A 14,978-nucleotide genomic window follows, 5' to 3' on the forward strand; every position below is an offset into this window, starting at 1 on the left:
ACAGAGGTCAAATGGCGTAAATTCGCCGTCAGGCCGTAACAATGGCACGTTTCTTAACTGCAATGACTATTGATCACAAATTAAGTACACATGTACCCCTTGGTCAGGTGATCTCAGGTACCGAAGTTTGGTGCGATCTGATTTGCCGTTTGGCCTCCAGGGAGGGGGCCAAATCCTAAATTCTTCAAAATGCCATTATTCCTAGTAATGACTTGCCCGATTGGCACCAATTTTATATCATAGGTACATCTAATTCTAACAACCATTCAATGTGTCACCCGGGTCTTCTTTGATTTGACCTACTTTTCAAGGTCACAGAGGTCGAATGTACTGTAAATTGGCCATTTTGGGGAAATTGTAATTGCTTGGACCTACATCAAACCTAACACTACATGACACAAGACCATGCTCTTTATCCATCTTTCCTCCACATGAGGTGAGCACAATGGCCCTGGCCATTTCATTATGTAAATACAAGCATTCAGAGATGGATTACAGACAAGATTGTACAATATGGCATTCATTATAATTACTTTAACATAACAATCAAATTACATTTGCATGTTATTTTCAACACTGTGCATAACAAAGAATTATTTTTTTTTACAAGACATAACTATTTTCACAACTGTGGCTTTTTTCATCAACAAACAGCCGTCTCTTACAGGACACCTTTGTAAGCAGAACCTCTCTAAAAATTGGTCATTTTCATTCAAGTTGAACTCCGTCATCAGAATATCTCAGTACCAAGGGTGTCCTTAATAGGGAGCTATAACGATGAGTAGAACCTCCCTTAGTGGACACCTCTCTATCAAGGACACCCTCTCTATGAAGGATACATGTTTTGGTCCAAAATTGGCTGTTTCCATTCAATTTGTCCTCTCTAATCAGGACACAACTTGTCAGTCCCGAGGGTGTCCTTAATAGGGAGCCTATACCGTACTTTTGATGAGCGTAAAGTCACACACATCACAAGCGGTCAGAGCTCCATAAACAACCCTGTTTCACCAAAGAAATAGATGAAGTATCACTGAGAATACTCGAAACCCATCCTGAAATGATAAGGGACTCGCCAAAAATAGTCATCCTGGAAGAAACGTCAAGGATCAAACTTCAAGCTTTTTGAAATATTGGCAGTTCTAGATTCCATACCTGACCGAGGAGGACGGGCCTTTACAGTTATTCTAGGCGAGTTACTCTCAATTCAGATGATAAATCACGAGTGACCCATTGCAAGTGACACAAAAATATACCTAGATGAAACAGAAGAATAATTTAACACCCATAACACAGTTTTTACAGTCGGAAACAAGAAACAAATAACCACAGATGAAGAACAGGTAAATAAAATGTTGCAATTCCAACATAGTTGAAATTAATCTTCACAAGAAACCAGAAACCATAGATGAAGAACAGGTAAATGAACTATCGCAATTCCAACATTGTTGAAAATAATCTTTACAAGAAACCAGAAACCACAGATGAAGAACAGGTAAATGAAATATTGCAATTCCAACAAAGTTAAAAATAATCTTTAAAATTGATGTTCGCGCTTTCTGTTTGACTGATAGCTCATTTTTGGCACCATTAGCACAGGATGTGGCGAAAAAAAATGCCCTGCTCATTAAAATACGTAATCTCAATCTCATTTAACGTTTATGATCAACTTAACATTGCATCTTTTGAACACCCTGAAGGAAATAAATACTAGACTTCACCAAGTATCATTTCCGAGATCGAGATTTCAAGATTTTTAAAACATTGTATCAGAGTTTAAAATATTTGTACGCTGGAGACAACAAACAACCCTGTGAACTAATCATGCGTATGAATGATTGGCATCATTCATGTACAGGTTGTGGAAAGTATCACACTCGACAACTTTAAAACCATTTTCATGGAATAATGATATGTTTGATTAGTCAAAAAAGATAAGTCTGCACCAAGCAGTTTTATAAGTAATCTCATTTTAAGATCTATCTTGGGTAACCAATCAAATGTCCTCCAGACAAAATACCATTTTCAAATTATAAAAGCGAGGACATTTTTACCCCAGCTGACTTGGGACAATTTGACTGGAGGACGTTTCGACTGGACACCCAAACTGGCAGGCACAACATTAATCTCACTGCAAACATCACATTTCCTTCTATTCAAGAATTACATTTGTGAGAAATAAGGCCAAAAAAGATGTGCCCATGCAATATTCATGAAATATCAGTACAGAAGAGGAACATACAGTGGAACCTCCCTTAGCGGACACCTCACTATCAAGGACAACCTCTCTATTAAGGACAGTAGTTTCGGTCCCAAATTGGTTGTTTCCATTGAATTCGACCTCTCTAATGAGGACACCTCTCTATTAAGGACACCATATGTCAGTCCAGAAGGTGTCCTTAATAGAGAGGTTCTACTGTACTTGTAATGATGTTGACTTCAACTTCAGAATAAGAGGCACTCTGTGGTAAACAGACAGGTAGTGCATTCGATTACTGGCACAGCGCTTGACGAAATCCCTATCTCGTGGCTTGATATATATGCCCAGTTCGATTACATATGCCCAGTTCGATTACATAGCGCTTTGAGAGATCCCTATCTCGCGCCTTGATAAGCCTCGATGCCCAGTTGGAGCGAGAATGTCAGCGACAAACATTTTTCGCTGACCTTATTGACAACATTTTCCACTTGTTTATTTTAAACATCTTCCAGTGTCCTTTTTATTTTTGTCAAAGAACTGCATCAAGCAAAAGATTGTCTGCGCGTAAAATGGACAATAATGAACACTGTTAAGGCTGACAATAAATTTTCACTTAGTCACAGAGGTCAATTTTTAAATGTTTTATGGTAATTTTCGTAGTATTTTCCCCAATTGTACTGTGGCTAGTGCTGGCAGAAATCCTGTAACAGTTTTATTGCAAATATTTCTTACTTTTTCATTTGATGGTAAAACTTTTAAGGGTTATCTGGACATGGTTTTTCCTGATTAATTTTGGGTATTGCCAATAATGAAAACACCACTTATGCTTTTTAAGGGTTTTTGTATGTGTTCCAAGAACAAGAACCTTGACATTCGTGTGACGTCAAATGACCAAAAAATTTCGCTGTACATGTTGGACAACCTCCACGGAGACTGAAATTGTGACGTCATTCTCGACATAACATCATTTGAGCTCAATTAATAGGTCATGACTGACGTCACATTTTTTGGATCCCTTTCTTAGGAATTGTGGTAGCAACCTAACTTTTGACAAGTTTGATGTAAAAACTTTGGAAAATGTGTGGCAATATCACAAATAATGTTTGGCATTTGATAAAATTGACATTAAAATATTTATTGATTCAGGTTTCTCTGTCCACATAACCCCTTTAGCTATCACCCTGTATAATGAATTACTCTGCTTTTGTTTTGGCTGTTTTTCCCCAGTAGTATAACAGTTGAGCAACTAAGATACCATTACATGTCGTCGCCACGACATAGGTGAGGATGATTAGTGTGTCACCCGTCTCCTGGATCGAGGTGAAGATTCTTGCAAACGCACCGAGGAAGAGGAGCATGAGAGTTATGGCCGAGAGCTGACCAGTGCTGCCTTGCTGGAAGTTCTGGAATGCCTGGATTAACTGCAAGAAAGAGAAAATACGTTAAGTGGGAAGGTAGTGCAAAAGGGTACTAAACACAAAAATCTTTGCGGCCATTTTAGTTTGTGGTTTTGTAAAATTTCACTTTTCGCGTACTCTTAATTTAGCATTTTGACAAACCATAACAGTTATTTCATTTTCAATTAGTTTTTCACAGCCAGATTTTTTTTATTTTTTCATATGGTGTCCCTTATCTCTCTCTGGAGGAAACACTGCTTGTACATATAATTCTTTGGACTTCCTGGTTTAAAATAGAAATCTGCAGAACTTGAAAATGTAACAAAATGTAAGGCTTTTCCCCTCATTGAGGCTTTTGGATTGTTTCTAGTGTACACTAGCACCAGGATCGATACACACCCCTGCTAGGTGACAATGGAAAGGCTCGACTTTAATGATAAAAAATGATACATGACATTATCATTTTATCATTATAACTTACTTTACTAACGACAATAACAGGCACATTGCCTGCTTGCAGGAGCGCCAGCATCTTGACGGGTACAGCGGGGGACAACAGAAATGCCATGACAGCCGATATCACCGCCGAGAAGACAAGACTTAGGCCTAGCTGGTCACTAAACACAAGGACGAGGAACCCTATGGTGGCCGTCTGGATAATGAGGAAGAAACCCTCACCATAGGAACTGCAAGAGATAACATATTTACATTATTACTGAGGAACCGCCCTTAGCGGACGCCCTCTCTATCAAGGACACTGCATTTGGTAACTAAACCATCCATTCCATTGAAATTTTCCTCTCTAATCAGGACGCCTCTCTAGTAAGGACAGCATTTGTCAGTCCCAATAATTTGTCCCTCTAATAGAGAGGTTTTACTTCATTTGACTTTAATTTCATTCTTGCTGTACATTACTGCCAATACCAGTTTGAGTCCTTATTGAAATGATTTATCATGCACCTCATCATAAAGAGGTTTGGGTACTTTCCTTAAACCTTTATCAGACTCAACTGGACTTGTGATATTGTCCGTAAAACAAAATCTATTGATGAATCGGTGTGGCTTTCAAGGAACTCAAATTCCTGGTAGTTAGCAACAAATTTGACGGGTAACTCTGATGAGACTTAAAGGGACAACACAGGCAGCAGCTCGGCAAGCAAGATAAAGTCACACATAGTCACCAATAGGGGTCTCTCATATCTCACTGTACGTCGAAATGATTCACGATTGTACAAGGAATATATCTAGTGCCGAGTCTGCATGACCACGGCAAGGCCCCTTACTGTGTTTACCAGTCACTTGAAGATAGCCAAATTAGCCCCTCTGCTGTTGTCTACAGTGCCCCTTTAAAGCATGATCGCTTGTTACGAAGTGTCTATGCCAGGGCAAGTAAATGATCCCACACAGACTGTGGACAGTACCCTATAGTGGACTCGCACACCTCTGGCAAAAATCAACTACAGCTAAGATGCCGGTAATGATCATCAAATGATGATGAGCCAACAAGAGAACTGACATTACCTGAATGGATAGCCTTGGGCAAAACCGTATGCAGCATTTCCTGAAATTGCCACCAACTCCAGAATAACACTTGTCATGCTAATTCCTTGTCCACTCTTCGCCACAAAAATCTTTATGATTTGTGGTAATTTTACTGGGAAAGAGACAAATGATTGCATTTAAAGAATTTCATTTCAAAACATGACATGATCGACAGACATGTACATGTACACTCTGGTGGTAAGAAGGTCGATAATTTTTCAATAGAAAAACAATATGTTCTGAACAGCTGTTAGTTTTAATGGTCTGGTGGTCAAGTAAAAATCTAATCTGACATGGACTCAGGTTTTCTTAGCTAGGAAAAGGAGTGCACACCACATTCACTGGACAACTTACCTAGAATTGATCCAAGAATGATCCCAAAGCCAAGACATTTGCTTATGAAGATTTTCAGGCATGCAACTGAAAAAAAACAACAAAATAAAGCAGGTGATTTCAATCACCGGTTTCCAACTATTATAACTATTCACTCAGTCGCTGTACTCTTTACTTGCGAGGGGGAGTGACTCGGTCACTATCAGTTATCATCCGATAAATAGAAATTATAAAACCCCTGTACTGGCTGTAGGCCTACATCTACATCTACATAGTACATCTACATGCATACGTGAAGTGTCCGAAATTAGGTAGAGACATTGTTTCATTTCGTATTCTGGAGGCACATCATGCCATGAAACATCAAAAGGGTAATAATACAATTCTAAAACATATGGTACCATGAAAGAAGTTGAATTCCACCAAAACTTCATTGTAACAAGGTTGTGGAAGTAGGATTTGAATCCACGGAACCAAAAAATTCGTGCTGTTGCCGGCCATTTTGGCGATTTGTTACATCCTCGATCTGCACATTGAGGTATGCCGGAGTTCTTCTTGTAATAACAGGTGACGCCACGGTGGCGTAATAACAGATGATGCCACGCCAGGCCGTCTCGCAGCAAAAACCGGCCACACATGCTGCAACATTGCCTGATGCCGTTTACACGCGTGTCACTTGTTGCAGGCAAATTTGCACCGTGTGGTGCAGGCTTTGGGTTGGTGAGTTTTTCTCAAATGTACGCGATGATGAATTCCCCCATTAACAGGACGTAACATCTATTTTAAAATCCGTTTCCAAAGTGATTCAATCAATCAATCAACAATGTCTTATAGAGCGCCAAACTCCAGGTAAACCTGCTCAAGGCGCTACCTCCCCACCAAGAAATGCTTCCTCGAACAGCCAGGATTTTAGGAGTCGTTTAAAAGCAAGCAGCGCGTCCGCCCCCCTGATGTGCTCCGGTAGGGCATTCCACAACCGGGGACCACATGATGAGAAGCAGCGGTCACCGAATCTTGATATTGTGATTGCATGAGGACAATCCATTTGTGTCGTATATCACTGGAAACGCCCGATTCCCCTGATTCTGCAGGATGTTAAATCGGGCATTTTATTTTTTTAAATAAATCATAAGCGTCGTATTTGCTCCTAGCTCTGTTCACCATCCCTAATGGCAATATTGCCAATTGGTCCGGACAATCACGGAAAAAACCCAAATATTATACATTTCTTCCAAAATAATTCTTACAGTGACCATTCTCCCGCGAAAGACAGTTGCTTACGCTACACAAAAATCAAAAAAAATCGAGGGTCAACCATTGAACTTTTGAGATATGCTGAATTTTGTACAAATCAGCGAAAAACGCACCAACTGGCACTGGACGGCACTTCAACACGGGGCCGACGCACATCCCAAGTTCACTGTACATGCACATACATCGGCAACAACAGTAAAATGCGTAGTTTCTTGTTAGTAGAGCTCCAGGTTTCAGAAACTCCAACAGCAGTTGTTTTGGCAAAGACATGTCTTTTTTAAAATTTAGAAATAAAATGCCTGATTTAACATCCTGCAGAATCAGGGCAATCGGGCGTTTCCAGTGATATACGACACAAATGGGTTGTTCTCATGCAATCAATTTGGAAACGGATTTTAAAATAGATGTTACGTCCTGTTAATGGCATTTGGGAAAAACTCCCTAACGAGACCTGTGACACGTGTGACGAAATGGGATTCCCATAACCTCATTCGTATGAATAAATTATGAAGCGTGTGCCAAATATGGGAAACAAAAAGGCGTCGCCTGGTGTGAAAAAAAGAAATCGCGTTGCCAACACTGCAGAAAGATGCACGGCGGAGTAAATATTTGCGATTGTCACCAGAAGGATCGGTCAGCAAAACAATACTTTTGCAAAACTAAATAGGTTTGTGGTCATTGCAATCATAAAAATAATGTTTTAAACCATACATTTAGGTTATTAAGTCATGTTAATGACTTGGGTTCTTTCAAGTTAAGGCCTAAATCTCTGCGGCGCTTTATCGTTTTAATGGTCTGTAGCTATTGTAATCAGAGAAGCGCAAAAGAGGCTGCGCACCCGTCTATCTGTCTATTGTTATGGCAACAGCGTCAAAATGGCTTCCGGGGTGCAGGTTCGCCCAGAACCGGTGAGAAAACACTGAATAAAGCTTACGCAGGGCCATAACTTCGGATGAATGGTTGAATTGAGGACTGGCATGTATCCTCTGTTACCCGTCACCATTTGGACAAAGACTGACATCCCAAACCTCAGTCAAATAATGAAATAAGTGAAATTATATTGAAAAAATTGGTAGGCCTATTCCTAGTTCCTAAACCAGATCCACCCCCAGGTCCAGAAATAATCATGTGACGTGTCATGACTCATGTTCAATGATGATGTTGGGGGGGAGGGTGACTTTAGTCTTTCAGCTTTCAAACCATAAAACGATGGCCTGCATGCTTGGCGGTGGGTCCTCTGGCTCTGTACTGTATCAGAGTGTATGCTGATTCATGCGGATTGCCACACGACTGAGGACCCCACGTCCAGAGGAAGGGCTGTTTTATTCAGCGGTGGGCAACTGTATCACCTGACATTGCTGAAAAATGTGTTTTTCATGCAGATTTGATTGGGCAAAAGTTGTGTTCGCCCACCCCCCCCCCCCCCCAGATCAAAAAGTTATGGCCCTGGAAGTTGAACCCCTTCCCTTGCCCTGCTGCACTTCGAAAAAACCGAAACATTGTCACTTGCCGTCTTTGCGAACTGTCACATGACTGTCCAATTAATGAATTTTTATTCTTGTCAATTTATTCGATACTGTTATTATTTTGTTAGGTGAACATGCAAGACCTCCCAGGACTGAAAACCAAGAAAGGGGCAGCTGCAGGACGACTGTTACGAAAACCAAGAGCACCAACGCATTCCTTCTCCACAAGTCAGCAGTCAGCACATCCGTTTCTAAACCCTAAGGAAGTTCTCAACAATGCTGAGCTTCCAGATGACTGGGACTGTCTTTCACAATTCACGCCAAGCGTTGTCCCAAGTTTGGCATCGCCACCTCCTTCTGAGTATAACAGAAGGAACCAATCCGGACCCGGACTATCCCCGAATAGACTCAAGCAAAATGACTTGACACTCAGTCCCGTAGTGTCGCCACTCGCCAGAAGACGCATCCAAAAAAATGACCAAAAATACATTCTCGATCCTGTGTATAGTAACAGCAGGGAAAGATCGAGTCAGTCAAATACACTGCAGGATGCTACTGGACCAGGATATGTTGAGGGCGAAAATCTTGTGAAACCTTTCAAGCCAAGAGGGCCTGAGGGATTCCCAATGCGTGTGCATAGACAGCCTCCCGATCTTCATTACGATCTTCTATGGGACGAAGACGACTTGAAATACTTTCCTACACCACTTTTCACTCTCAACGAGTTTCTTCTGCACGTGTCGCAAGTTCAAAGTCTTCCGCTAAAACAACTTCAGAAGGTTGTCCTCTCTCGGCACAATTATAAGAAACTCACCAAGTTATTAGCGAAGAAGCATTTGCCAAAGTCGAAACATGTTACGAGTGTAAACTTTAATGAACAATGTAAGTATCACATCTCGACCCATCAAGGGTTAAAGAGTCAATAGAAAGCATTTAAAATCATTCAAAATACAGTTTACCTGTTAGACACCAGCGATATAATTTAAAACTGACTAAATTTTTGTGCAGAATGATTGCCATATTACATCAGGCATTTTAATCAGCCGTTCAAGGGAAAAACATCTTGGCGCCAAAAACAGACGTCGGCCATGTTGGCAAAAATGACGTCATACCAAGTAAATCCAAGAAAGACATCAAGGAGACGCCGACGGTCAGGCACCTTAAAAAATTACGCACTTTGTCGCAACAGATGTCGTTATGATGTAATATACAATCTCGTCATAACATGGAAATGACGGTCTCCTTTCAGTACGTGTGTGTTGGGCTGCGACCTTGTAATCTCTCGCTCGTTGTGTAGCTAACAGCTAGGATACTATAGGAAGAAAACCAACTCGTCAATATTCAAAACACCCTCCTAAAATCGCACTAAAAGAATTAAGTTTATTTGTGTGAAACACCTTCTATTTTCAAGTGGAGGACATCCCCGCAGTCCATCCCCGGGTACCCAACCAACAGCTACTGATAGAGATGGCATCTCTGGTCAAAGAGCAGCTTAAAGAAGCATTGAATACAGATGTGAGGGCCGTCATTAAGCCGCTACCGAAGTACAAATCACCGTATAAACCTGGTGAAGGACCTCATACGGAAATTGTAATATTTGAAGAAGGAAAAGAGGGAAGGGTGGTCCGATTCAGCGGGTGAGTGCAAAAAATAGAATATTGTGTTGACAGCATACTGATGATTACATATGAATAAAGACTAGCAAATGCTTTTACTCCGGTTTTGTACAGGAAGGCCTAGTGTAAATGTACATGGAGATTTAGATAAAAGCATTTCCTAGTCTTTATTCATATCACCCATTATTAACTCTATAATTTGATGAACAATTTTTAGAAATTTGTGATTGGGGTAGTGCAGTTGGCCTATTGGTCTATAGAAGTGAAGTACCAGACCTTTAGTACTTGCTACTGTCCGCCTGTGCAGGGTCTTTTAGAGCCCTGGCTGAGGCACTAGATAAAACAGACCACAACAATGTCCCAGCCGAATGGAGCTTTCGCTGGTTTGGTGAAGGGAATAACAGTTAGGCAATCGCAGCTCTCCGATATTCTGACACGAGTCATTTTATAGCGATATATTGTGACTGCATGTAATTTTTCTGTTGTAGGAGTGAGAGCCAAAGCGATGTCTTGCGTAAGAGCCAAAGTAGGGACAATCTGTTCAATGCAGCGACAGCACGGTTCTTCCAAGGTGGTCCAAGGAGTAACTCACCTTTTGGTAAGTATCAAGTTTATATCGTGTTAAATTATCAAAATCACTAGCAAATTACCCGTTGATGTGTGGTTTGCATTTGGCTCAAGTTTTGTCACTAACGCTGGCATTAACTTAACAAGATGTTAAGTCGAAGGGCTTAACTAAAGAGATAACGCTAAGTTAAGTCAAAGGGCTTAACTGAAGGAGATAATGCTAAGTTAAGTCAAGGGGCTTAACTAAAGGAGATAACGCTAAGTTAAGTCAATGCCAGCGTTAGGGACAAAACTGGTTTCGAGCAACTGGACCCAATGATTAGCCCGATGTTTGCAATGTTCGATGTTAATTTGGCGAGAGTACTTCTGGGTAAACAACAAAAATTTCACCGAGACCACTGGCTGAACAGATGGCGAGGGTGTGGCTGGTCGTTGAAGCTCTACCGCCCCCATCAATGCTCATAGGCTTTGTTAGGACTTGACGTCTTAGAGGCAGTTACGAAGTGATGTTGTGACGTCATTTACGTCATAGCCGATCGTGATCAGCTGTTACGATGATGTCATAGACAATCACTGACAGGAAAATCTTGCCTCTCCTTTAATACTATAGATTTATTGGAACTATAGCAGAGGTGACAAGTTTTCACATGTGTGCTACCCTGTTGTGAGAGGTTGACATTAGATTTTTTACACAACCTCTAACAGTTATGTACGGAGGCTTTTGGATGTGTTTTTAACAACAGTACATTTCCATTATTCTTACCTTCCAGTTGGCGATGACAAAGACATCTCGCCATCCGAGCTGGCGATATTGGACGCGCTAATGAGTGGCGGGACGGCACTCAGTCTCAAGGCACATTTTATAACCTTCCTCCCAGATATCAGTCCAGTAGCGAAAACTGTCACATATCTGAATCTTTCCTTCAATGATTTAAGGGTGAGTTTCTGGCAGCAGACGCATAAAATGTTTTGAGGGAAAGCTCTTGTAAATTGTTGCTATGCAATATCTAAAGTATGTGAGTCATGACGGCCAAAATGATGTCACATCTCAGAAAAAATTTACCTCATGTCTCTGTCCCACATTGCACAAATTCTTCTGATATCCGGGTAACCCTCTATTATTACGTCACGTTATTATAAACTTGTGCAACTCATCGTAATTTCAGTGTGTGCCATCTGAACTGTTTGACATGCAACAGTTGGAGGTGTTGAAGTTACGTGACAACCCAATCCGAGATATTCCAATGCAGATTGTTTTACTGAAAAATCTCCGGACTCTCACGCTGTCGTTTTGTCTCATTTCATCTGTGCCAATCAGGTAGGTCAAACACTTGAAACGTCCAGTCAACTCACGTTACGCCAAATCTGCGGGAGAGAAGGTTCAGCAAAACGGTTTTCATCTCCGACGTCCTTTCTGCTGCGTTTAGTCTTGATATAATCCTGATTACCTTGATTGCTCGAGAAATCTTCTTAGGCTGTTGTATACATTAGGTCTAATTTGTGGTCTTAAAAGTTAAAGTCGACTAATTAATATTCATAAATCGGGGTCTGAGTCAGGTTTGATTCAGGGAATAATATTCATTCCTTATTCATGCATGAATAGTTTCGATGTGAGAGATTTGAGAATCTCCTGCTGGCTGCTGTGTAATTCAATTGACCACCTGGCTCCTATTAGGGGAGTCACTCAACCAGTCTGAGCATGCACCTCCGTGTCCCAATTTTAGCCGACAGAAGCCTTATCCAAAAATACAATTCTCACCCTGATGAAAGGTTTATTGATTAAGAATCGGTTCCCTGTCGGTGCCTCTTTCAGTATACCACAGTAACCACTCAAAAGAAATCCTTATAATGGACACGATTGGGCTTATCCCTTCTTTGGGAGTGACCCCCCCCCCAGGCTCCTACCCTGTAATGTAGTCTCCCTTAAATTGGCATAAAAGTCACTGGCATTTTCTTTCAGTCTATTTAGTTTACCGGAACTGCGACACTTGGATTTGTCCTACAACAGATTGGTGTTTATACCCAATGAGATCAGGAACGCTCTGAAGTTGAGGGAGCTGAATCTGGAAGGGAACCAGCTGCCGGCAATGCCATGTGGTGCCCTCAAACTGAAACTCCGGTATTTGAGGGTGGCGAACAATTTCATGCACCCGTTGTTCTGGGAGGAGAACACGAAGAATAATCCACAGGTGAGCTTCTGAAGAGAAAAATTTCCTCCAAAGAATCAAAAGTTACGATTTTGGACGATCTCGGCAAGTGTTGCATTTTTGAGTCTCATTCGCTGGCCAAAGACGGAGTTACAAGGCTAATAAACCCAATTGGCACCTAACCGTTGTTGCACGCAAAAACGCGCATCCTGCCTTAGAGGTAGAATACTCTCTGAGGAATAATACCTCCAAGGACTGAGATGTGTTCGATCATTAATCTTTGAAAATATTTCTGTCTTATTTTACAGCGTCTCCTAGACTTATCAGCCCTTGCCTTCTCCAATGCTGGCCTCTTCAGACTCTATAAGAATATACCAGAGGGTGATATGAAAATATTAAATAGGTAAGCCGTACAGTGGAGAAAAAGACATCTATGTTCAGTTCTTAACATGTATGTTGTAAAATCACTCAGAATATCAAATTATTTGGCACTTCCCAAATTATTTGTCTCACAAGTTTGATCCCTAAAATTAAAAAGGTTGTCCTTTAATTTCAGTTATTCAACGTGTGACTGCTGTAGTGGGCCAAGATACGGTCCAGGAATCCGATTAATCCGTCCCTGCAACAAGATCTTCGGTGTGAAGAACCTTCCGTTTCTGTTCCGATCTTGTTCGCCATATTGCGCCAAGGTATTTTCAAGCAGTACAGACACTATCATGGATATTATCTACGGGGACGATGATGGTGGACCATCGCAATGAGTGACTATAGGATTGGTTACCCTATTGTGCTTAAATACTTTAACAAGACGTAACCATTGTCCTCATCTGGGGCTAGGGTGTCCTCGGTCCTACACCTTTAAAAGTCTTGCAAGGGAGACTCCACAGCAGTTGCTATCCATTGAGGTGTATCCTTGTAGAGTTGTGGTATACAAATCTACCATCTATCCTAAGATACCATCTGTCCAGAAAGAGATAGGCAATTTGGGTGCATAGATCAAATTTGGGACAAAAGTTTGATTTTAATTTGTAACAGGTTTTGCTATTGTCAAGGCCGTTCAACCATATGGCTTGTCCTCTAAATACTCAGTAATTGTGTTAATACTGTACTCTGTCAGGTGCCCGCATCGACTTTCAAGATATTTTGAATGGAGTATTAGTATGTTATTGGTGGTTCCATGTAGAAAGTCATGACAGCACCTGGCTGATTTACAGTGTGATAATCCTGTCTGTGATAAAAGTCTTGTAATACAGTTGGACTGTTGTTTTAACGACCAATTTTATGCTGACACTCATCAGATTAGCCTGAATTGTGCCATATTTTAGAATATAATGTTAACATTGTATACTTTGGTGGTGACTTTCATGAGTGTCTCTGACATTGGAGTAATGGATATCTGATAAAACTAAATAAACTTTAAATGGAGTGGTTTTTAATGCAAATGGACTACAACCAAAACGATTCGAGTTGTGGAATTCTTTTTATTGTTAACAGATTCTGCTGAAGTTGCACATGGCCTCAGATTTCTTTGACTCATCTGATCTTACCACGGCGAAAATGGAGAAAGATCTAGCAGAGACAGAAAATGACTCTTCCAAAGTGACCTTTGAGAAAAACCATGTCTCATCTGATGATGCGACCATAAAATTATCGAGTAGGCGTATCAATGTGGCAGATACAAGAACAAGCAAAGAAAATCATGGTGTACATTTCCGAATTTCATGACTGTGTGTATCGTTCTGTATTATTCTCTTTTGAACAATTTGTACATATCATCTTCAATAAAAATGATTGTGATATATTTATATATGATAGTGTTGAATTCATCATTATGCAGATTGACAGTAATTCATGACACCCTTGGGACTGACCTCTGCTGTCCTTAATAGAGAAGTGTCCTGATTACAGAGGTCAGTTTGAATGGAAATGACAGGTTTTGGACCAAAACGAGTGTACTTATTACAGAGGGTGTCGTTATTGGAGAGGACGCACGTCTTCTAATCCAAGGGAGGTTCCACTCTAGTTGCAAATGGGTCGAGATATTTTTGTCCTCCAACAGAATGTTTCCTCATAGCAATGAATGGACATGTTAGGACCAGAATAAGATATGTCCTAAGAGCTGTGACATGTATGCCCTATCCGAGCAAAGGTTGGTACGGTGGAACTTTTTGCTTTATAACAATCTACAAATGTATCTTTGTACCTATTTTCTGGTGTCCTTGACACATGCATGGTGATATTGAATTGAGAAAGTGTAGACAGATGAGAAGAATTTCAGTATGAGCCTAACCAATATACAGTAGAACCTCTCTATTAAGGAAACCCTCAGGACTGACAACTGCTGTCCTGAATATAGAGGTTTCCTGATTAGAGGGGTCAATTTGAATGGAAACAACCAATTTGAGTCCAAAACTAGTGTCCTTAATAGAGAGGTTCCACTGTAATCCTAGACTCCTATG

General features: G+C 40.8%; 2 protein-coding genes across 3 annotated transcripts; one reads left to right on the forward strand and one right to left on the reverse strand.

Moving 5' to 3' along the window:
• Positions 1–469: 469 nt before the first annotated feature.
• Positions 470–6,224, reverse strand: LOC135494945 (mannose-P-dolichol utilization defect 1 protein-like). The gene is made up of 5 exons (XM_064783315.1): positions 5,871–6,224; positions 5,491–5,556; positions 5,116–5,248; positions 4,076–4,280; positions 470–3,618 (listed from the first exon to the last, which is right to left on the reverse strand). The coding sequence occupies exons 1-5, from the start codon at positions 5,968–5,970 to the stop codon at positions 3,391–3,393; spliced, it is 732 nt and encodes a 243-aa protein (XP_064639385.1). The 5' UTR covers positions 5,971–6,224; the 3' UTR covers positions 470–3,390.
• A 1,324-nt stretch (positions 6,225–7,548) lies between these two features.
• LOC135494570 (leucine-rich repeat-containing protein 63-like) lies at positions 7,549–14,245 on the forward strand. Of its 2 annotated transcripts, none has more exons than XM_064782663.1 (9): positions 7,549–7,631; positions 8,318–9,071; positions 9,601–9,826; positions 10,294–10,403; positions 11,143–11,309; positions 11,539–11,690; positions 12,333–12,561; positions 12,828–12,922; positions 13,076–14,245. In XM_064782663.1, the coding sequence occupies exons 1-9, from the start codon at positions 7,599–7,601 to the stop codon at positions 13,278–13,280; spliced, it is 1,971 nt and encodes a 656-aa protein (XP_064638733.1). In that variant the 5' UTR covers positions 7,549–7,598; the 3' UTR covers positions 13,281–14,245. The 2 variants fall into 2 exon arrangements, with proteins under 2 accessions (XP_064638733.1, XP_064638734.1); XM_064782664.1 differs by having other exon boundaries at positions 7,610–7,698.
• Positions 14,246–14,978: the final 733 nt, after the last annotated feature.

This window comes from Lineus longissimus, chromosome 10 (assembly GCF_910592395.1).
Source record: "Lineus longissimus chromosome 10, tnLinLong1.2, whole genome shotgun sequence".
Lineage (NCBI taxonomy): Eukaryota > Metazoa > Nemertea > Pilidiophora > Heteronemertea > Lineidae > Lineus > Lineus longissimus.

Excerpts from the sequence above, each read along its gene's own strand:
- LOC135494570 (XM_064782663.1), top strand. The coding sequence starts at position 7,599 with ATGGCTTCCGGGGTGCAGGTTCGCCCAGAACCG. Across the intron at positions 9,072-9,600 it reads TGTAAACTTTAATGAACAAT|TGGAGGACATCCCCGCAGTC; the intron begins GTAAGTATCACA and ends TCTATTTTCAAG. Across the intron at positions 9,827-10,293 it reads AGGGTGGTCCGATTCAGCGG|GAGTGAGAGCCAAAGCGATG; the intron begins GTGAGTGCAAAA and ends TTTCTGTTGTAG.
- LOC135494945 (XM_064783315.1), bottom strand. The coding sequence starts at position 5,970 with ATGGCCGGCAACAGCACGAATTTTTTGGTTCCGTGGATTCAAATCCTA. Across the intron at positions 5,249-5,490 it reads CATTCTTGGATCAATTCTAG|TAAAATTACCACAAATCATA; the intron begins GTAAGTTGTCCA and ends TCTCTTTCCCAG. Across the intron at positions 4,281-5,115 it reads GCCCAAGGCTATCCATTCAG|TTCCTATGGTGAGGGTTTCT; the intron begins GTAATGTCAGTT and ends TATCTCTTGCAG.